The sequence below is a fragment of the Fundulus heteroclitus genome, chromosome 2 (assembly GCF_011125445.2).
Source record: "Fundulus heteroclitus isolate FHET01 chromosome 2, MU-UCD_Fhet_4.1, whole genome shotgun sequence".
In the NCBI taxonomy this organism is placed as follows: Eukaryota; Metazoa; Chordata; class Actinopteri; order Cyprinodontiformes; family Fundulidae; genus Fundulus; species Fundulus heteroclitus.
The window spans coordinates 20,850,587-20,874,785 of NC_046362.1; the positions used below are offsets into that span (position 1 = coordinate 20,850,587).

Here is a 24,199-nt window from a genome sequence, read left to right on the forward strand (position 1 = left end):
TGATATGAAGAGCAGCATCATTTAGAAAATGTTTTGCTTTGCTGAGAACAGCAATACTTCTGGATATTTTTGTTTGAATGTATTTATATTAGGTTTCCAACACATCTTATTGTCTATCATTACTCCCAAAAACTTAACTTCCTTAACTCTCTCTACTGACATATTATCTATTTGGATATGTACATTTGTTTTGCTTTTGCAGTTTCCAAACAACATAAACTTGGTTTTATCCAAATTTAATGATAATGTGTTAATATTAAACCATATCTTAAGATGACATAACTCTAAGTTGATATTAACTACAAGCTGATCCAAATTATCACCTGTACAAAATATATTAGTATCATCTGCAAACAAACAAACTTAAGTATTTTAGAAACTTTGCAGATGTCATTAATATACAGAATAATCGATTTTATAAAAAATAAACAATTTTATTGTATATCATGCTGGATTGCACAAAATAGTTTAGGTTGTTGAAATGAGAAAAAAAGAATAATAAAAACAATGAATACTGGCATGTAAATATGTGCCATATTTTTTCAGAGCGACTATAAGTCACGTCAAAGAAGAGGAAAAAACATATATACTGTAAGTCGCATCGGTCTATAAGTCATAGTTATTGAGGAATTTATATCACTAAATCCAAGACTAAAAACTTACAAATAACCTTGTAAGTCAATTTATTAAATGCACATAACATGGGACATACCTGGGAGGTTGAATGGGGTAAATTAGCATAACAAACCAGCAACTCCAATTACCAAGTTACTGGCAAGGTTTTTGCCTGCGCATTTCGCTTGAGGGGTCGTTACACTGAAAGTTGTCAAAGCTCAACAAAAGCCTAATGCGAGCTGTTAGTAGCTTCATGGAAAGGCCAATGACAGGGTTCAGTCACAGTCTGGGCTCTCCTTCGAGCTGCACCACACAATGCACATACATGTGAATGCATACTGAAACAGCGAAACAACATACAGACATGTCATTCAGTTTTTGTTGTATATAAGTTAATATTTCAATTAATTTTTAAATGGTACATGAGCAGTATATAGCTTTCACAAGCCTAGAGAGCCCTCTTCTGCCTATAGACAGTAATGTTAACTCCTTGGTTGATGTTAATTGTAAAATGTACCATTTTAAAAAACATGTTATATATTTGAAATACATCACACATGACTATAGGGCGTAGGATCAGCCAAACTGTGAAAAAGTGTGAATTATAGTCCAAAAAATATGGTATCCCACCTCTTTGCTATGAAGTCCCAAAAAGTTTCTGATGAAACTAATTACATTCAAACAGATACATTATTAATATAATTATTTCCACTTGTGTGCAATTAACTTCCACATGATCTGTCGGTATGAACACATCTTTTCTGAAAGGCTGCAACGCCACTATAAGCAAGTGGCATCAACACCATGAAGACCAAGGAGCTCTCCAACAAGTCAGGGACAAAGTTGTAAAGAAGTACAAGTCAGTCAAAAATATCCACATCTTTGCTGTTCTCCCAGAACATTCATCATCTTCAAATGGAAAGCACACAATACCCCAACAAACCTGTCAAGAGAGGGCCACCCACCAAGACCCACAGTCTAGGCAAGCAGGGCATTAATAAGAGAGGCAGCACAGAGACCAAAGGTTTACCTGAAGGAGTTGCAAAGCTCCACCCCACTCCTGAGCAAGGCCAAATAATCCCAGCTTGGAACTGAAAAAACTGTATTTGAAATGATTGCTAAGTGAGCAAGGCCAAGTAGAGCCAGTGTAAATAGGGGCTTCAGTGTTAAAAATAGGAAAGCACCTTTTCAATTTTCCAAAATACATGTGTATGACTCCCCAAGTATATTGAGGAAGATGCACTGGTCAGATGACTTTTCAGCAACCAAGGTGCAAATCCAACACTTCCCATCATCCCAAAAACAGCATTCCCATAGTGAACCATATTGGTGGCAGCATCATGCTGTGGGGAGGTTGCTCAGCACAGGAACTGGGAAACTGTTCCAAGTTGAGGGAAAGATGGATGGTGATACATACAGGTATCATCTGGAGCAGAACCTGTTAGTCTGCCTGTTATTTGAGACTGAGACAGGAGGTCCACCTTCCAGCAGCACAATGACCTGAGCATACTGCTTAAAGCAACACTTGAACAGTTTATGGGAATATTTAAATGTGTCAGAAGGACCTAGTCAAAGTCCAGACTTCAATCCAATTGAGAATCTGTGGTTAGATGTGAAGATCCTGTTCATGACTGAAAATCATGCAACAAGGAGCAGGAGCAGTTTTGCCTTTAGAAACAAGAAAAAAATCCCAGTGGCAAGATGTGGCAAGCTTGTAAAGACTTATCTCAAGCAACTAGTAGCTGCAATTGCCGCATAATGTGGCATAATGTACTGACTTTAAGGGGGTTTACAATTAATTTGTTTGTTGTTTTCCCCAAAATAAAAAAAATATGACATCTTCAAAGTTGTAAGAATGTTCTGTAAATTTAAATGTTTCAAACTCTCAAACAGGTCATAATAATTGCATCAGAAGGGATTTCTTTTGAACGGGGATGTCCACATTGTTTGGTAATGTACTGTAACATAAATGTGTAAATTCTCTTAATTAGCTAATTGAGATTTCACTTGGATCTTTGGTAATCTGTTTGTTTTATTTACCAAGGGTTTGGTGAATGAACACATTTTAAAATCTTGGCTAGACAAAATAAACAGGTTAATACTGAACCTCATTTTCAATGGCACCCAAATGGCCACTCCACCATGAACCTTTGTAGTTAAGGGAATGTCATATTCAACAAGTTTTCCTATTGGCCATATGTCAATTTGTACCTGCCAAGATTGTTTAAACAAGAGGTAAGAAAAAAACAGAAAACTAGTAACTATGATTTATAGGGAACAAATGTAACTAAATACTGCAAGTAAAAACAAAATATAAAGACGGAAAGATTATGACAATGGAAGTGTTTGCTATTAACGTAATTAATCTGAAACTGTATTTGGACAATCTTTTTTTTCTTTTTTTTTTTCTTTCCTTTTGTCATACATGTGCACAGAGTGATGTGTGTTTCTCCCTGAGGGTGTTGTTACCTGTCATCGAATCACTGCTCTTTGATATTACCCATGAATCATTAACCTCATTAACAGTAGCTCAGTGACTAAGCTGGCATTTTAAAATGGAAGATTCTCAATCCATACCTTAACACCTAGGCAGGTCATAGATTGCAGATGGATGCTTTTCTGTATTCTCATATATGGCTTCCACTCAGTTTTTTTTTTAATACTTCGACTCATTCTCACTGCCCCCACCTTGGCTGTCCCCGTGCCTGGCCCCTTCCTTGCACATCTCACCTCATTCAACCTCTATAACTTTCATCCTGTCTGTTCAGCCATGTTTGCCAGCGCCGGTCTAGCGAGAAAGTCGCAGACTTCCAAGGCAGAAAATGCAGAGAGTCCGACGGGATTAGACTTTGGAGATTAGCCGTCTTTTCTGAGTCATCACTAATCCATTGCTAAAGCCTGGACAATAGCGCACACATACAAGAGCTGTTGTAATAGGATCCCAGGAGAACTGTAAAATTTAAAGTTTCATTCATGTGTATTTTGTTCAGTTTGTCACATCATTTTTTTCCCCCTCTGTGGGTATAATGAGCTTATCTTGGAACAGAAAAATAGTGTGCCTCTTCCTGAGGAGATGATGAATGTGCCATATGAGCTTACTATATGAAATGTTCAAGTTCCTGCCTTTAAATCCACTTCTGGGTCCTGTGTTCACACTTCTCCTTCTGTCTTTTTGTGTCCTCTTCCTCTGATTCTCACCTCCTGCTCTCACCTTCGTCACTTCTTCTTTAAATAGAAAGTGTGATAGAAAATCTCTGCTTGCTTCTTGCTGCCAATTACAAGCCCACTTATTGTTCTTTTGCTGGTGTTTATGCCTTGCTTGTAATTGTGTGTTGTCACCCTGATCTGTCTGGGACAATGCATTTTTATTCCAGAGACACCATGTATTTTTACTATCCCTCTAATAGCAACTTTGATGTTGTGAAACAGTGCGGGGAACTTTTTGCCCTCTTGTCTGTGTGAATCAGAGTTATCAGTTTCCCTACCGCCCATCTCCCGGGGAAATATTGATTAGTTTAGATCAATGAGGTGCATTATTGTTTTATAACAGTTCTGCAACACAGTAAAAGTCCTAGTTACACTGTTGTCCCATGTCCTTCATATTAATATTCATTAAGAAATATTTTACATTTTTGTTCCACTCTAGGCTAATTCTAATGATTTAGAATAGTTAATTACTCAAAGTATGGACAATCAGTTTAAGTTGGAGCACAGCTCAGTTTATATCCTATATGTTTAGGTATTTGACATAGAGTTTTTACATCCATGGAAGTTGTAGAGTGTGGTACTTTTACATGTTTTGTAGGGTGGATATGAGGAGGCTTCCCTTAGAAAAAAAATATAGTGCTGCGGCCTAGCCTCATTTTTATATAGCAGAATCTTGTTTCCATGGGTACAGAATCGTTGAGCTCCAAGGATGTGAAGCAATTAGTGGGGCTTGATGAATGTGTCTGTTTACCGCTGCCTGATAACAGCCAAGGCCAGGTGGGAGTGTTTTCCATGCATGTGTGTCTGTGATGGTGTGTGCATTCCTATTTGTTACACATGCACAGACACCTTAATTGTATGAATAATTTTTGGGTCACAACTTCTTGTCTGTGTTTCCCAGTTTAACACCAGGGTGAAGAATACAGCCTGTTTTGACCATCTGGTTCAGGCCAATGTGAGGAATAAAAAGCTGCTGAAAGATGCTGTGCAGAACATCACAGCCAAAGGAATTACAAATTACACAAAAGGCTTCGAGTTTGCTTTTGAGCAGCTCTATACGGTGGGTAATTTTTTTATTTTATATTTTTTTTTATTTATATTTTTTTTTTCTTTTGTCTGACTTCAGTCTGTATGAAGAACACAGGACCTTGTGTAAGTTTTGAATGAGTCTTGTCTATCTTGTCTTCATGGTTTAGCAGCTTTAAATTGTTGTCTGGACTGCCATCTGCTGGTTAAAGGTAGTTTTACCATTTTAATGTTTGGGCACAGACAGGAATATTGTGTTACAGAGGAATTATCTTGCTCTTATTTGATAACAGCAATAATTAATTCCTAAAGTTAGCCAAAAGTTAATAGGATTGTCCAGTCCACTAAAATAAGTGATCTTCAGACAATGGTTGTCCGCTGCTGTGTTTTCACAAAACAAGAACACGATTAGTACTTGTGTCAAAATACATCATATTGGTTCAAAGCAAATCATATATCATATATCCAATCACTGCTTTTGTTTATTTTTTAAATTAAAAAAATCACAATAGAAGACATGAAAGTATCACTTGATGAGCATACAGGCAATTAACAGATGTCCCTTTTCAAGTAGGATAATGAAAGTGCATCTACTCAAAAGTCCTTGTGTTTTTCTTTTGAACAGACTAATGTGAGCAGCGCAAACTGCAACAAGATCATCATGCTGTTCACTGACGGAGGAGAAGAACGAGCTCAGTCCATTCTGCAAAAATATAATTCAGACAAAAAGGTACCTTTGTTTTTGGGAGGTTGTTTTGTGTTCTAAACCAAATGCTAGCTTAGAGGTAGATGACAGCAAGAGGAGAAAATACAAGTTTTAGTTATCAAAACAAAGCCAGATATGCTGCAAAGGAGGAAGTAACAACACAAAGGTTCAAGTACCAGGGTGAAAAGTGACAAACTGTTCAAAAGTTAACTGAGAACAAGAAAAGCACTGTCAAACGCTTAAAAAAATGCTTGCGTCAAGTTAATTCTGTTAGAAAACAACTGGACATTCGCAGGAGATTAATTACATACTGTACAGTTACACTATTCAGATCACAAAACAAATTGTATCATCAGTAAACCCAAGTAAATATAAAATGCAGTTTTCAAATTAGAATTTAATTTTCAAGTAAAACAAGCAAATCAAACTAGCACTATATGAAATATAATTGCCTCCTATTTCTTATAACTAGCTGCATCATCCTTTGCGGCAGCAACTGCCATCAAGCTTTAGTGATACCTGGTAATGAATATCTTACATTTCTCTGAGGAATTCTTCTTTGTAGAAAGGTTTTAATTCAGCAATGTTGGGAATTTGCATGCAGTCCTGTTAATATTCATGCCATGAAATATCAGAACTTTGACAAGGCCAATCCAAAACCTTGTTTTTTTTCCCCTTCTTTTTTAAGGTCATTAAGAGCTGGATTTGCTACTTTTCTTTATGTTAGGTTCTTTTATCACCTCTTTTGTGGTCCATTTGGAGAAGGTTAGTGTAAGTTGACCACAACTGGAGAGGTTCACCACTTTTTTATGAATGGCTTTATAAGCCATTTATAAATGGCTTTATAAGCCATTTATAAATGGCTTTGTAAGCCTTTCCAGACTGACATTCGTCAGTGACTTTTTTGCTAATGTGCTCTTGAAATTCTTGAAATCAAGGTAGAATGTGAGATTTTTTTTAGCTTACTTCATTCTATCTAAGTGATCTCTTGTTTTCTAGAGGTAATTAGACCTAGTTGTGGCTATTAAAACTCAACCAAAAAAATGTGTGTGCGTGCGTGCGTGCGTGCGTGTATTTACTCAAGCTATTCACGTCTGGTATATAGATTTGTTTGATGATCTAAAACAGTGTAAACTGTGTAGCAAGATAAAGAAAAAGCTGAAACCTGAACACATATCTTTTTGCTGCACTGTACATGGTGTGGGGAAAACAGGTTTTTATGAAATCAAAAGTAAGACTTGCCCCAATAGAGGGCAAATACAAAAGGAAACTTTTTAATAGCTTACTATTTAGTTATTTTGCAGTTTTAACACAATATATTTGTCCATAGCAACTTAAGTTATTAAACCTACATGTCATTTGAATACTTTGATCTTTTAATTTACTTTATAATAGCATTTTATCTCCACTTGGGAAGATTTTCCACTAGACTTAAAGACCTACTTGTAAAACAAGTAAATATGTTTGGGAAGTATAAGAGGGATGCAGAATATGTTGTGAAACAATATGATGAAAGTATTGACACAAAAGAGCAAAAAAACTAATGCTAGTAAAATAAAAATAGTAGGAACCTTGATGCCAGTTTCCTTAAATTAATTTTTCTGGGTTTCTTTTTTAACTAATCAATCCAGCTATGTCTTACAAGTGTACTAACTTGACTGTTGCCGGATGGATTTCATTTTGCAGAGCTCCACACATCCATCTGGAATTGCTCCATTGGAGAAGTATTTCAGAAGGAAGGCCCTTATCAAAAACCCTTGTATATGGTTGGTTAAATTACTTGTCCGTCATCTTTACAGATGTGCTAGTTCAACCAATCGAAACCAACATCAAAACTGAAACCATCGTTTTCACTAACAAAAGCCTTCAAAGCCATTCTCTGGTGTTCTTTTAAATAATAATTATTCAGTATATTGGACAACACTGATCAAATAGCAGCATCAAGGTTAGCTGGTGACTAGATTTCTCTATTGAAAACCGGGAATGTCTCTGATTTTGCTAACCGGGTGCAGAGTCTCTGTCAGGGGGTTGGTTTGTTTTGCCCAGTCTGCGGACAGGGCAGGCAAGGCACGTTCAGCTCAGCTTTTCTACTATGCTGGAACAGCAGTAGGACAGGGTAAATGCCTTTTTGCTGCGTTAAACATTTTTACTCCATCATGATACACTGAAATTTCTGGGGACAGAATTTGCCAGGTAGGGTTAGGGGATTTGGGGACATCTGGTCACCCTTGCTTCCTTGCCACCTTTGTTGTCTGAATCCAAATAGTAGCTTCTCTGATGCGTCACATCTACTAAAATCCCGCCTGGCGATCCTGATTGGCTCGTTAATTTTATGTGGTATTGAAATCCCTCCCAGTGGTAGTGATTCCAGATGGATGTGTGGAGCTGTGAGGAGCTCGGTGTAACTACATCCATCTCGTGAGAGTCAGGCAGCTGGTTTACCCTACATTTCCTAAACCTAAGCTAAGTAATGTAAAGTGTTCAATAACGCTTTATGAAAAAACATTATTTAAATGTGTCGTTTCCCCAAATAAAATCTCTGCATTATCAGTTTTACCCTTAAGCTGATACAAAATCAAGATGATAATGAACTTGTTTTTTTTTTTCCATTGTACAAATAAGGATTGTTGATAGTGATGGCCACAAAATAGCAGTTATGTATGATAAACCTAGATAGAATTACCAAGATTAAATTGCAGTAGAGACTATACACAAAAGGATTTGAAACAAAGTTGCACCATATGATTTATTTGTTTTTGGATAACAGCTTTCACACCCTAATTGTGTGAGGTTGTTGAAATCTGAAATATTTCTAGACAGATGAATGTGTCTTTCCAGTAAGTAAGACAAATGCATGGAACCCTTATTTCAGTAAACTTTCTCACACAGTGCACAGCAACATGTGTGGTTGGGCAGCATAAGCTTATTCTATACTGCATATAATCAGAACAACCACTCTAGCACTTCCTGTGGCATCTCATTAAATTAATTCAAACCTTATAAAAGGTATGACAGAAAAGGTTTGAGGTTTTAACATATTGGTGTTGTATCTTGACTGTCATTTTGTGCTACATTGGCATGAATTTCAACTGAGGGTGGTTGCATGTAGTAGTTTCCTAAATTAAGTCTGTAAAATCGTAAAAGTTTGTGAAGATTCAATTGAAAGAGAAAGTTAATGTTATCAATAATTCTGTTACAGTAACTGAATGAGTAAGTGAATTCTATTAATTAAATAAAAAAATTTGCAGTATAAGAAATCGGTATTTGTGGAATGAGAAACATAAAATGGAACAATATTTGTTGGCATTTGAAAATTTATATTCATTGGCCACTTTATAAGGTACACCTAACTAGCATCTGGTTGGATGTTTTAATATCTTTATTTTTATGATATTTATGACAGATTAAAAAATAATCATCTGAAAGTTTCTTTTGTATTCACACGATGGCCTGACACATTTATTGTAGATTGTCAGCTGTAAATCCATGATGTGAATCTCTCATTCCACCATATTCCAAAGCTGCTCTGTTGGAAGGAGAACTGCTGACTGTAAAGGCCCTCGGAGTACAGTAGACTTTTCTTCATATTTAAGAAACCAGTTTGAAGTGATCTGAGGTTTGTGACATGGAGTATTATCCTGCTGGAAGTAGCTATCAGAAGATGGGTACACTGTAGTCATGAAGGGGTGGGCATGACCAACACCAATGCTTAGCTGGGATGTGACATTTAAATAATGTCCAAATGTTTCAAAGGGGCCCAAAGTGTGCCAAGAAAAGTCTCCCCAAACACTGTAGCACCAACAGCAGCCAATTGCTGCTGATCCAAGGAATGATGGAGCCATGCTTTTATGTTTTTTTTCCAAATTCTGATTCTAACAGAATGTCTGAATGAAACTAAGACTTAAAAAATGAATCAGTGTTTTTTTTCCCCCAATCTGTCTTTATCCATTTTTGGTGAGTCTGTTTTTTGGTGAGCCGTTGTCTCATTATCATGTTCTTAGCTGGCAGGAGTGATCCCCAGTTGTTCTTCTGCTGCTGTAGCCCATCTGGTTTAATGTTCAATATGTTGTATGTTCACAGATGACATTCTTTATGGTCTTCGTTTTGTCTAGACTCGTAAATATATTGAATTGTTGCAATGTGATTAGGTAATTTGCTGTTTAAATAAATGCAACCTATAAAGTTGTCTTAGAGTATATGTTTAGTAAAAGTGTTTTGTGAAATCTATTTAGTTATTCAATATTCTTAGCAACATTATGTTTTAGGTCAGAATCTTCACCTTCTCAGTTGGACAACACAACTATGATAAAGGACCAATCCAGTGGATGGCCTGCTCCAACAAAGGTATCACATGTCGGTTTCAGTTACAACACTACAATAATGCAGTGTCAATGCAGAAAGAATATATAGCAACCATTTATTTTTTTAACCCGTATATAATGTCAAAAATGTCATAGGTTAATAATATTTCATGAAAAAATACAAGGGGATGACCACAGGATCAAATTAGAAAAGAGGGAAGTAATTTGTAAATTCAAGTTTATTTTTTTGCTCAAGGTAAAGTACAATTATTTACCCAGGTTACTTCTATGAGATCCCTTCCATCGGAGCCATCAGAATAAACACACAGGTGATGTTTGACTATTTTACAACCTGTTCAAGAATTTGAGAAGTGTGCCTTCCCCATGACAGTAGATAACAACAATCTTTTTGTTGTATGTTAAATTTAGGAATACCTAGATGTCCTGGGAAGGCCCATGGTTCTTGCAGACAAACAGGCCAAACACGTCCAGTGGACTAATGTATATCTTGATGCCCTGGTATGGTATCCCCTCTTTATGTACTGTAATAGATAACAAAACTGTTGTTTTTTTACTGGGAAGATAAATATCAGTGTTCTATCATGATTTTGCATCAGGAACTAGGTCTGGTTATTACAGGAACACTGCCTGTTTTCAACAGAACAAAAACCATCGATGACAAGAATGAAGAGGTAAAGGAAATAAATTAGATCATGATGTGTGGAGTCAACCTGATGAATACAATATTTCTTCACTTTTCATTCCTGTTTTTTTCCCACTCAAGCATCAGAATCAGTTGATTTTGGGTGTAATGGGGATTGACGTATCTCTTGATGACATCAAGAAACTCACACCGCGCTTCACAGTGAGTGTAATACTCCCAAATGGGGTCACATGCATGCAGAAAGATGCATCTATCATAAAAAAGGTCTTGTGACTGGCTCCAAAATGTGTGTATTTGATTCCCTCTGGATAAGTTATGTGATAAAACTAAAATCTGTTGGCAGTCTATCCACAAAACAGGGTTTGCTGTTAATCACGCATTTTCTTTGTTCCAACTTAGACTGGTGCTTTGGGACTAGTAAATCCCTCCTACAAGCTTTTAATAATCCATTAGACTGTCTTTATTCCAAACATACATCCTGTTTAGAGTTAGTACTTTTAATCTTTTTCCAGCTGTCATAAGTTGAGTGGTAAAGTATACTCTGAACAGGATGTCAGCACATTACTGAGTCAATACAGAGAAAATATTTCTTTGTGAAATGTGAAATATTTTTGCTGTTCCATGATAGCAAAAATCTTTTGCTGTCATAGAATACACCAGTGCATCACAATGACATCTGCCTTCTGCCTCGAATAACTGCATAATTGTGGATTTTTGGGCAGGAAACTGATGAGTCTCTTTTTTGTTCACCTTTACATCAGATTGGTCCCAATGGATACTACTTTGCTATTGATCCCAACGGATATGTTCTGCTGCATCCCAATCTCCAGCCTAAGGTATGACTTCTGCATGTCAATGTCCATGTCTTATTGCCATGTATAACCATCTGACTTTTCTTCACAGCTTCACTGTAATATATTGTTGTCAGTAAATAATTTGCAGCTAAGCAGATGGCCAAGGTTTTTTTTTAGTTGTTTTTTTTTATATGCTGGTAACAAATCAGTCTTCATAAACATAATTTATTCCCCAGTTAGAGTATAACTTGGTGTGATCAAGCCTTAGATACTGGCTGGAAGGTCACTTTTGCCATATGGGATTGCAGAGGAATGAGGACTTGGCAGTGAACTGGCATATATGTTTAGAGATAAGGGATAAAAACATTTAGATAAACATTTAGTTAGAGTATGGGGCACATCTTTTTAGGCCATTTGTGTTGGATTTCTATTTGTTTTCCTTTTTATTTCATATTATGGAAAAATGTAGTATGTTGCTCCCAATTATTTTTATCTTATTTATACTTACATATGAGCTACAAAGGAAACATAAATAATGTGGGATAAGGAAATTCTACCCAACTTGAATATTGTGAGGCCCTGAGTAGCCTCACAATTTGTCAAGAAAATGCAACTGGACTCCCAGCCACTGGCATACATTAAGACATGACCCCATAAAAATTAGCCATGACCTCACAAGAGGTTCCAGCCCTCTTTTCAACAAATCCTATTGCAGCCCACTACTTTCAGCCTCAGGCATGCCAACACTGACAGGCTGTATAAGGGCCATGTGTTACCCAGCGCTTCAAACCTGCCTACTTTACTGTTTGGATTGGACACTGCAGACCACACACACTTCACACCAAGCAGTTATGGTTCAAACAATTTTATTTCTCACTTTAATACATACAAGGGTGTGGTAATCTGTATGCTGTCAGTTTATATTAATAAATGCCTGCAACTCGAGGTAACTGAAAGGAACATTAAAATCTAAATAGACTTTTATAATCATTGTTGAAGACTGGCCTATAACTTGTAAACAAGGAAAAACAAGGAAGTGGAGTTATGAACTGATTAAGGCACTTTCAGAATCAGTATATTCATGTAGTTCTTCTCCCAATTAATTTAGACGTCAAAGTTCATTACTGTTCATTTTATAATTTTTCTAGAAAAGGATTCGTAACAGGAAACTAAGGCTCAATAATAAGTACACTGTCACATTTCATGAGGTGAGAGAAACTAGTTACACTATAGACTGCTGAAGTAACTTCATGCCAATTTAGAAAAACTAGTTACACCATAGACTCCTGAAGTAACTTCATGCCAATTTAGAAATGTTTTCTATTTCCCAATCCTGTAGATTGAGCAGCAGTTGCTTTAGTAAACCTTGCTGTTCACTGGAGCGATATAATTTACTTGTGACGTGCTTTCTAATCCTTTCTGAACAACCCCAACTTAATTTTATAATACAGATTCTTGTGTTGCTGATTAGCATGTAAAGCTTTGTAAATATCCCTTTGTATGTGCGTAGATAGTTCTGTGATATCATTTTTGGAGCGAAAACAGGGGCTACAATCAACTTCTTCATTGAAAGCTGATATCACAGTTTTCTAAACTTCGATTGATATACCTAAATATACTATTTACGTGAGTTCAAATGTGAAGAGCTGAAGTGCATCAAGACCTGTCGAATCCAATCAAACTTTAGAAGTATGCAACACCTATGTTTTGTATAGTGATTGTATCCTAAAACAAAAGGTGTCAAAATGACCTGCTACTGCAACACGGTCGTCCAGTGGTTAGCACTCTTGTCTCACAGCAAGAAGGTCCCAGGTTTGAGTCCCATGCTCGGCAGGGGGCCTTTCTGTGTGGAGTTTTGCATGATCTCCCCATGTCTGTGTAGGTTTCCACTGGGCGCTCCAGTTTGTCCTACCACTATTGACAATGCTGGTCAGGTCGGCCATTAGTGGCGGCACGCTCAGTTGCAGCGGCTCAGGCTAACCCTTCATACCTCTATGTAATTTTGTTGTATCTATTATGACAAATAAAGCACTTTACTTATAAGGACTGAAAAACTTACTTGTTGCTTTCACATAACGTTCCTAATTTTTCTTTGTTCGTAATTGATAAAGACCAAAGTATCTTGACCTTCAAGTACAGTTCACTGTAAAAAGTCTGAGTGCTCCCAAGTGATCTCCTGATCCCCTGTCCTGTTAGCTACTTATACCATTCGGTATGCTGGGATGAATGTGAATGGGAAATAATCTGCATATTTATAGCTCTGTATCAAGTCCAATGACCACAAAGTGCTTCACAGCACAATCAGTAGCTCACCCATTTATACACACATTCACACACTGATGCTACAACTGCCCTGGGGCAGAATGACAGAAGTGGAGCTGCCATACAATTGGGGCCACCAGGGCCTCTGACCACCAGCAGCAGGCAAAGCGGGTGAAGTGTCTTGCTCAAGGAAACAATCACTGAGCCGGATGGAGAAGAGATTTGAACCGACAACACCACTGGTTACAGGACAAATTCCTAGCTCCTAAACCACGGGCGTACCACAATGTAGAATTAATGTATCTTTATCACTGCTCCAGCACATGTCTGTGACTTCTTGGCTTCACTATAAGTCACATTACCTATCCTACAAGAGTAATCAAATTAGTAGAAGCCCCCTATTTTCCATATACTATAGAAACAATCTGGGGGTATAATATTGAAGCACTCATCCTTAATGTCTGTGATAATGTGTGGTATTTTTTTTTTTTTTGGTAAAGAAATCGAGCTATGCTATTTTACAAGAGTAATTGTTCAGAGATTCAGGTTTGAATTCAATTATATTTTTACAGAAAAAGAGAGCATATTTCTTTTCCACTCACATCTCTATCACATTTCTTGTAACAAACGCAGATTTAGAAATGCAGCTAGGCATGACATCTCAGAAGTCTGACTATGTGTCAGTTTTGGGTGCTGTACTTTAGATTACCTACCAAATTATTCAACCAAGCAATGTGACCTTACATTATAATGAGGCTCCATCTGAATGATCTCATTCTAATCTTGCATTTAGGCAAGATTATTTTCCATTAGCCCTAAGGCAGATACATTGTCTCACTGAATAAGTCAAATAGTAGATCGAAGAATACTGATTGTGCCCTTGAGGCCTGTTTAACATCAGAATATAAAATTTGTAATCCAAGCCTCTTGCGACGTTGCTGTTTTTTACTTTCATATCTCACCATGATTTGCATCAACAAATGTAGCAGTCTCTCTAATGCTCTCTCTTTTTATTTTTCTTCCCAATATTACTTTTTTTTCCCCATTTTTTCCTATTTCTACCTGTCCATGTTTTCGATTATTTTTATTTTAAATCTTATTTCATGGCTTGACTTATTAATGATGTTTCATTTGGTATTTGATGAACATCTTGATCTTTTATTCTATCTTTTCTCATTTTTCATGTTGAGTCTTCATCTTCATCATCATCATCATCATCTTTTGCTGTATCAATTAATTTCACTTTCCATCACATGTAAGAAAAACCTACTTTACTTTCTCTTAATAATTGCTTAGTAAATGTTTTATTTGTACTGTTAAATCCACATTAAGATAATACATATAAGATTTTTTTTTTCTAGCATAACAAAGCACAACAAAATTGTTTTTTGTAACAGTTGTTGCATATTTTGTGTGAAAATACTGTGGAATATAACCTTGTATCAGATTTCACATACGGATCTTTTATAGATAAGAACTAGATTACTGCTACTATTTTATACCACCATAAAGTCACTCAGACATAGAGGGTCTTTAAGAGAGGACATTAATGGAGTTCACTGTCACTTTGCATCAAGTCTGATTCATGTATGTGTGTGGTATCAAATATAATGACATAAAAGTGCCATGTGGCACATTCCCTTTTTTTCTGTCATGGATTCAATTAAGTGTTAGGGGGAAAAATACTTTGCTTCTAAAGAACAATCTGGTACAGACAGCTAAAGTGTGTGTTATAAATAGTGACATGAAAGACAACGCGTTTTAAGTTACCTGAAACTTTTTAAACCTTTGAAATTCAGATACTTTAGGTCACAATTTGTCTTGATAGCATGCACAATTAAACAAAAATGTATTTAATTATTTAACATTTTCCCACTCGCTCAATAGCTGCTAAAAAGAACAAGACACCTATTATGTGTTTTTGTTTGACTTATTCCCATGATATTTCTAGTGCTGCTTTTGTGCAGATTATTATTTTATTTTATTTTTTTCTCTCTGAAAGAGTTCATGTTTTCTGGCATTTGGATAATACTGAGTTCTAAAGGAGAACTAGATTTTTTATGCTTACCCAACAACAAGAATATTTTTATAACCATTATCCCCTTCTATGGCCTCTATAAGCTTTAAAACACCCAACAGAAAAAAAGTTATTCCGATTTGTTTGTAGTTGTCTGAAACTGCATCATATTACAAACCAAACTATCATCCCTTGTACAGAATCCTAAATTTCAGGAGCCTGTGACCCTGGACTTCCTTGACGCTGAGCTGGAAAATGACATAAAAGTGGAGGTAGGGTATCCAAGTAAACTTATCACACCTGCTCAGGAAAAGCAACAAAGCTAAATATCTGCTTGACATAACAAAAGTTAGTTTTCAAGCACATTTGCAAACAAACTAGCTGAGTCAAATTAAGAATACATATCAATTATACTGTCTTTTTTATCACTTTTAATGGTTATTTTCATGTTTTTGTTTGCAGATTAGAAGAATGATGATTGATGGGGAGATAGGAGAAAGCACTATTGATACTTTGGTGAAAACTCAAGATGAGGTAAGAGGTGATGGTGAAGAAGCTTGGTATGAAATGGTTAGAAAGTAGCTTTAGCATGAGGCTATCAAGCCTCTCCAGCTACAATTTTTCTGACCGTTCCACTTCTTCAAGTGAAGATACTACATCATGTATGAACTTCCAATGCCTTGATGAGCATGCCTAACACAGGAAAGGAATATTCAGCCACCATCATAGTGAACCACCATGATCTGCTTAAAATTGTTTGGGAACATTTTTTAAAGGTTACTGCTTGTGAACCTGATATTCAGCCAAACAGAGTTACAATCTTTTAAAAGGTTTATAGTGAGAGAATGAATAATAGCAGGTGAGGCAGGCAAGCAGAACCAGACTTGACCAGATGCAGGTGGAACCAGACTAGAACACAGGATTTTATGGCTGACAGTATAGGCAAGGATGAGCAGGGGACCAGAAGATGTGGGTAGAACAGGTGATGTGCACCAGAACGGACAGAGCAAGCAGCTGGAACTCACGGGGAAACAGGCAGAACTGCAGCACACTGACACAGGGAACTTTCTTTAGAAAGGCAAACAGAAGAGTCCAGCTGGCTGAGCACACAGGAACTGGCAGACTGGAAGCACATTACACTGGACAAGAAGAGACATTCTGGCAGGGATAACTTGGCTGAGGCAGGTAGATGTAGTCAGCGAAACAGGTCAGCAGAGTTGGAAGTAATTAGTGGCAGCAGGTGGAGTTGATGTTGCCTAATTGACTGGTGACTGAGCTGATTAGATAGTGGTTAGTGGCTGAGAGGTGATAGGCTGATAGGATGGTTTCTGGTTCAAGAAACCCCGGAAGACCATCAATATTCAGGCTATTTTGGTGTGTGTGCCATAGTCTGCTCTTATTGTTATAAGAAAGGGGGGGGGTTTCTATGTAGTGTACTACATAATATTTTCATCAGTGCAGCAGTTTCCAATCAATGTCAGTAATCTCCAGAAAGGTAAAGAAAACAGTCTTGTGAGAAGAAAATAAGTCACTTTCGTCAAAGAAAAATGTTAACGACAGATGAAAAATCTGCCAGACAATCAAGGATGGTCAGGAAAAAGAATTGGTGCAAAGCCATTTTTTTCATTTGAATCTGTCTTCAATTTATTTTACACATCCAGTTATGCACTGTCTGCAAAAAAGGTGAGCAGTATTATAAGTCCTGGACCATACCAGCAGTAAATTATTGTGATAGAATCCATATGTAGGGTTGCTTCTCAGCCAAGACAGTTGGCTTACAATTCTGCCGAAGAACACTGCTAAATAAAAATATTTTAATAAAATGTCCTTCAACTGCAAGTTCATCTAGCAATCCTGGCACAATTTCCCGATTAACAGTATACGTTCCACTATGACGGAGCACAAGCAGAAGGTGAAAGGGATGAAGAATTAGATTGAGCATTGTAACATTTAAATTTAGGATCCATGGACAAGAAACTCCCTTGATCTTAACAAAAAAAGGCTCAAAAAAGCTAGAAGAAGTGACTTTTTGTAAGCATTTGACACAAAAACGATGTCAAACAATACCAATAAGAGGTTATACAGAAGAACAACACTTCACATAAAACAGATGTATTGCTACAAATAACAGCCTTTAATCTTTGTACCGTTTTTTTCAGCATACCATCCAGGTACATATAACCAAATGTTTAAATCCACAGAATGTACACCACCAAACAAAGCAACCACCAAACAAGCAACTTCATTTTGGCAGGTTCCATATCAACAAAACACACATTTACCATAAACCTGTTCAGTTGTGAAAGCATACTAATTACTATTAAGACAGCCCTGCAGGTGGCAGAATAAAAGTAGGGTGGTGGCAAAATTGCTCAGTGTTTGATGACAGCTAAAATGGACTCACAGCAGTTGCCTTAGAAAAAATAACAGGCAGCTCTCATAACTACCAAGCAAACAGCAGTATATAGTTGCAGTTTTATTAGTGATTAGTTGTCATGAATAAACTTTTTAAGCCATAAGAAAAGCTTCCAGCTCCACAGAACTTCTACAAATCAAAAGAAAAAAAAATAACAATATGTATACATATATGAGGCATTCAAAAATTACAGCTTATCTAGTCAAGACAATTCATCAACCGATAAAAGTAAAGAGCTGAGAAAAACTCCCAAAACCATGCATATATTCTACTCTTTGTACTTTGTAACTCTTTACTCGGAAGGGTTGTGGGTTTAATTTCAGCTTCCCCATGTCTCGTGTTTATGTGGCCCTCGACAAGACTAGCAGATTCTTGTCTTGTCGAGGGCCACATACGATTTCAAGATTTCTTCTTGGATTTCTTTTAAACTGTGGTGGCGTGTTTTTTTTTTTTTTTTCTTTATTGAGGGGGTGGGTAGTTAATGTCATCGTCTGATTTGCATATTTGTTCATACATTTGTTACACAGGCTGTAAGAATAAGAAACTCTTCCAAAGACAAAAAAGTGATCAAATGTGTTTGGAACTGCAAATTACCTTTATGAAATGATGAGTCCACACTACATAAAAAAAAAACTGTACAAAAAAGACACTTATCAGAGGCACACAAAGTGAATGAGAATTGAAGCTGTGTGTGAATTAAATTCAAAGAATTATTTTAGAGCAACAGATTCAGAGACAAAAGAGACTACATTAAAAACTATATTTACTTCATATTTATTTCCCACTTTGTAATTCAGCGAGATCATAAGCACGTTTGTGCATGCATGATACATTTTTCCGTGGGTCTCCTCTCAGCTGTCGCAGCATGCTGGGCTTTCAGGAAAACAGCAGCAGTAGCTGTGGTGTGCCTGTGAGACAGAACTGAGGGGAATGGGAAACGAACTTAGCAGCTCTCACTGCTGCCTCAAAACAGTGACTCCAGAACAATCGGTGCTTTCATGTAAAGTTGACTTTAACACAGAAATAGATGCTAGACTTGTTGCTAGTCACTTTTTGAAAGAAAGTTGCTGGAGGGTTCTGAAAAGTTGTTAAATACACCAACAAAGATGCAAACTGGGCAACACGACTGTCATATCTAGTTTTCCTTCCTCCTGACTGAGAGCAGTGCACCACGCTGTGACCGCTAGCCAGCTTCGTAGCCAGACAGGAAGGAGCAGGAAGTGTTGGTTTTTCAAAATAAAGTAGATTTTAATGTTTTATGATATTTGGATTCATTTCAAACTGATGATGGTTAGTGTAAGTGCACAAATATAGGCTATACATAATATAGGATATATATTTCCCATATGCTTTACATTGTTTTAACATATGTTTTTAAAGAAAACTTTACACTGAAGGTGTGGCGACCTATTTTGCTGTGGCAGACCGCCATGGTCAATTACATGCTGCAGAAACCCTGAGATACTTAACCCACAGTTGCCTACTTATCTACGTATTGATATATGATTGTATATCATTACAATCATATATCGATATACCTGGCCGACCCAGGTTCGACTCTGATTTGTGTTCCTTTGCCGCATGTCTCTCCTCTCTCTCGTACCCCCTTTCCTGTCAACCCACTGTACAAAAAAATAAGCCACTAGTGCTGTAAGAACAATAAAAATAAATTGTAATATGTGTATTCTTTTGACAGAGATATATAGACAGAGGTGTCAGAACCTACACATGGGCTCCAGTCAATGGAACAGATTACAGGTGAGGCAATTTTTAAGACTATTGATTACAGATGATCAGATTTTCTAAATACCATCTACAAAGCTCCCAGCTACTTATGCATTTTTAGTTAATGAAGAATGTTGCTTAACGAAGGGGCTGCTGTGTTGTTTCCATCATGCCATCGACGAGTTAATTTACATCTGATTATATACACATATAAAAGAAAATAAATAATTCAAGTTGAACTTTGATCTGTTCTGCAGCCTGGCCCTTGTTTTACCTAAATACAGTGAAAACTTCATTCAAGCTAAACTTGGGGACACTATAAAACAAGCTATCTGTGAGTATGAGATCCACACAAACAGATCAATAACATTCAGCCTAGCCGGTTTCTCAGAGACAGAATTGCTGGGTTGTTCTGTTGAGTATGTGTAACACTTAGTGCTAGCTGCAACCACAACCACTCCTTTATATTTTCAGCTCAGATTTCTGAAGTCCCGCTGTGCTGTTCTTTTGTAGAATAACCCACTGGTCAGTTGATCTTTACTCCCACACAAACTCCTCAGCGTAACTTTTCCTCCAATGTACTATGTTGGAGCTTTGGACTTTTTGATGTTGTCTGCATTTGACACTTCTATCCCTCCTTACCCCTTCATCTGGCTTTCATGTGATTTAGAGTGGAATGAAAGCTGCTTCACCTTGTCATTGTTATCTCTGTTACTAAACAAGTTTTATTTCTCCAGACTTGGAGAAGTAAGAAAGATGTTTCTATTACAAATTACACATTTGTTTTTGTCTGTGATTATGACTTTTCTTTCTTAAGTGTTGATACAACTTGTATACATATTACATAGAACGACTAAAATGAAACAGCAATCGTCTCATCATGCTTTTGAGTCTCACTGATTCCCTCTCCCTTGCTTTATCATTTATTTTATTCATCCATTTATTTATTTATTTGCTGTGACTATACTTCCAAGACTTTCTCAGACTGATGCAGTCAGACTGTCTTGCCTGAAAACGGACAAAACATATAATATATTAGAGAGATGCATATCATCAAAATGTACATATCATTAAGGTGTGTCTGTAATTCTTGCAAAATTTATTGGATTCAGATTTTTGACTGAACCTTTTCTCTCTGCTCTTTCTTATCTTCTGGAATTTGAAAGCTTCACCTTGGGGCAAGTACTGCCTGTGTTATTTCCTCTATCTCCTCCCTGCCATTGATGAATACTGCATGAGCTTTTCTTTGTTTTCATTATTCATATGTTTGTATGGTTCCACGTTACTCAAACACTGGTATGTCAAAACACAGAAAATATCTGGTTATGTCACTAAGCAAACCAAAATCTGATTTCTAATTGGCAAATAGTTTAAATAATTTCTTAAAGGGACAGTGTGTAACTAATTTGGTTTTTGACAAGCAAAAATCAAGTATTGCTCCTATAAATACGTATTCTGGCAACGTTCAATAACCTCACATGCAAAATGAAACTGTTCTCATAACTTAGAATTAGTAGTTTATAAATACATAATACTTTTAAATAATTTAAATTCAGATTATAAGTGTGTGCAGGATCTGAATTCTTTTCAAGGTAATTCTTTAATACGAAAATTCATCTTAATTCATCTACCATGTAATATAGATATGTCAATACTCAATCAATGCAGGTTGGACAAAGAAATTGGAGGATTTTTAGTTTGATAAAAGATATAAGAGAAAAAAAATCCAAATTAATCATGCCATTATCTGGCTTCAAAGATATTTTCATAACTTTTGCATGACGCCCCAAAGTATAAACAACTAACGGTGCAGTAATACCATCAAATAGGATCAGTTAGTTTCAGCCTTTATTTCACTACTCCTCTGCAGAGTCTGTCACTGTGCCATAAACGCTGTCAGCACATTTACAGGCCTGTTAAAGAAAGCAACACACCATTCCTTACAGCTGCAGACTACTCCGATGGTGATTTGGGACTCTAAAGTTCTCTGTTCAGCCATATAGGGTTTCACTTTGGAGCCAGACCACCTAAAGCTCCATCTATCTTATCGGTTTCATGCAGTAGGTGGTTTCTACAGCCACTTGCTCTCCTAACATATACACTAGTAAGAGTCTCTTGACATGGTGTAATGACTGAAGATATTTTTTCATCACTATGAGTGGAGCATTTGTAGCTGGAGACTAAATTACACAATACATAGGTTTCTTTAGACAATGACCGATAAGGAAAAAGCTTAGAAACAGGAATAAAAAAATAAAGTACTATGGAATACCATTAAACATAGACATTCTGCCTAGTCTTTAGAGACAGAGTGACAATGAATCTACTTGTTATGTTTTATATGAAAGAGGTTGTTTCATCCTGCACCAGATTTCCAGGACCCCAAGGAAAGTGAGTGCTCGGTAATTGCTTTCACAGACCGCACCACACGAGTCAATATATTTTAAAGGCATTGTCCAAATGTCTTCCTTTTAAGAGACCAGGGATTGATGGCTATTGATGCCTGTCATGTCATTTATTAGATAAGAATACCAATATCGTATTTTAAATGAAATACAGAGCCAAGGAAAGAAAACTTTTAGAGGACTTTTTGGAATTCTACCTTGCATTTCTTGTTTTACATGAAAAGTCTCTTTGATCATTTTGGATTATACCTAATTATATCCTATACAAAGCAGTCTTTTTTCTTTTCTCTCTCCTAATAACAACTTTCCCTCACAGCAGAATAGATTTTTCGTTACCTATGGGAAATATTCACAAGGTTTCGCATCTGTCCATATGCATGACATAATTTGTCAAATGGTAAATGCATTTTGACCAACCTTTGTCTTTTTTTCTTTTGCCTTCCCCTGATTCTTTATCCCTCTGGTCACAACAGGGACAGAAGGTAAGTATTTCTCAATTGCTCTTTCATTCTTCCCTTCTCCCACTCCTTCCACTCTATCTACTTTAATTTATCATTTCATATCTGTCCATGATGGTTCATATTTGTGGACTGTTACAGATGTACAAACATAATCTGATTTATATTATGGATTATTTTATCAACCAGGAAACTGTACGCTTATCAGCCATGACATTATGGACACCCTCATCATAATTGCCAAAAAAGACAACCTGGACTGTGTGGTGTTATATCAGCAAAATATTTTGTAATCTCAAAAATACTTGTGGTTGGTCAAGTGGATAGGATTTCTTACCCATTAAGGACATTGTCATCTAGCAAGTTTGAAGGAGCTGCACAACTCATAATCTCTGACCTAGGTTTTCAAAGAGTTTGATTGTTTGTAGAATTCACATAGCCCTCAGAATAATAAATGTGCAGCTAAAACTGCCCTGCCAAGCAAAGGCTTATTTCCACAATGTCACGGTTTAACCACTTTTTGATGAGAAGGCACAAAGGGCTAATGCTCAAAGACCTGCACTGTTTGTGACACACAGATTACATCCAATAGTTACTGTTTCCAGAAGGCTAGTTGTAATTAGTCAGTTTCACTTCTAGCTTTACAAAACATGGTAAGAAGTTTATGTATCTAATTTTCAAAGAAGAGAGCTTGAAATTGTTGCCAATACTATCTTTATTTTACAAATTATTAGCCATCTATTTTTGCAGTTATTTATTCAATGCGGTGAGCAGTGGAATAGTAGTTAGACAGCAGGTTGCAAGGTCCCGCCCTCGACTCACACGGACTGTCACTCTGAGTCCCCGATCAAGACCCTTAGCCCTAGAATGCTGCCCGGGCACCACACAGTGGCAGCCCACTGCTCATTAAGGGATGGGTTACATGCAAAAGACAACTTTCATTGGAATATACAGAGGTTGGACAATGAAACTGAAACCTCTCATTTTAGTGTGGGAAGTTTCATGGCTAAATTGGACCAGCCTGGTGGCCAATCTTCATTAATTGCACATTGAACCAATAAGAGCAGAGTGTGAAGGTCCAATTAGCAAGGAAAGAGCACAGTTTTGCTTAAAATATTGCAATGCACACAACATTATGGGTGACATACCAGAGTTCAAAAGAGGACAAATTGTTGTTGCACGTCTTGCTGGCGCATCTGTGACCAAGACAGCAAGTCTTTGTGATGTATCAAGAGCCACGGTATCCAGGGTAATGTCAGCATACCACTAAGAAGGACGAACCACATCCAACAGGATTAACTGTGGACGCAAGAGGAAGCTGTCTGAAAGGGATGTTCGGGTGCTAACCCGGATTGTATCCAAAAAACATAAAACCACGGCTCCCCAAATCACGGCAGAATTAAATGTGCACCTCAACTCTCCTGTTTCCACCAAAACTGTCCGTCGGGAGCTCCACAGGGTCAATATCCACGGCCGGGCTGCTATAGCCAAACCTTTGGTCACTCGTGCCAATGCCAAACGTCGGTTTCAATGGTGCAAGGAGCGCAAATCTTGGGCTGTGGACAATTTGAAACATGTACTGTTTTCTGATGAGTCCACCTTT

General features: G+C 37.0%; 1 protein-coding gene across 1 annotated transcript in view; it reads left to right on the forward strand.

The window, feature by feature from the left end:
- Positions 1 to 24,199, forward strand: part of LOC105938587 (voltage-dependent calcium channel subunit alpha-2/delta-1) — a gene marked incomplete in the record, with an annotated part of 88,610 nt that overhangs the window by 43,211 nt on the left and 21,200 nt on the right. The window contains 15 exon segments of the mRNA XM_036150478.1: positions 4,724 to 4,882; positions 5,474 to 5,578; positions 9,820 to 9,898; positions 10,135 to 10,184; positions 10,285 to 10,374; positions 10,473 to 10,547; positions 10,640 to 10,720; positions 11,281 to 11,355; positions 12,462 to 12,521; positions 15,808 to 15,864; positions 16,055 to 16,126; positions 19,705 to 19,766; positions 19,991 to 20,067; positions 20,900 to 20,911; positions 22,612 to 22,620. Of these exon segments, the coding sequence (XP_036006371.1) occupies positions 4,724 to 4,882; positions 5,474 to 5,578; positions 9,820 to 9,898; positions 10,135 to 10,184; positions 10,285 to 10,374; positions 10,473 to 10,547; positions 10,640 to 10,720; positions 11,281 to 11,355; positions 12,462 to 12,521; positions 15,808 to 15,864; positions 16,055 to 16,126; positions 19,705 to 19,766; positions 19,991 to 20,067; positions 20,900 to 20,911; positions 22,612 to 22,620 (1,063 nt within the window).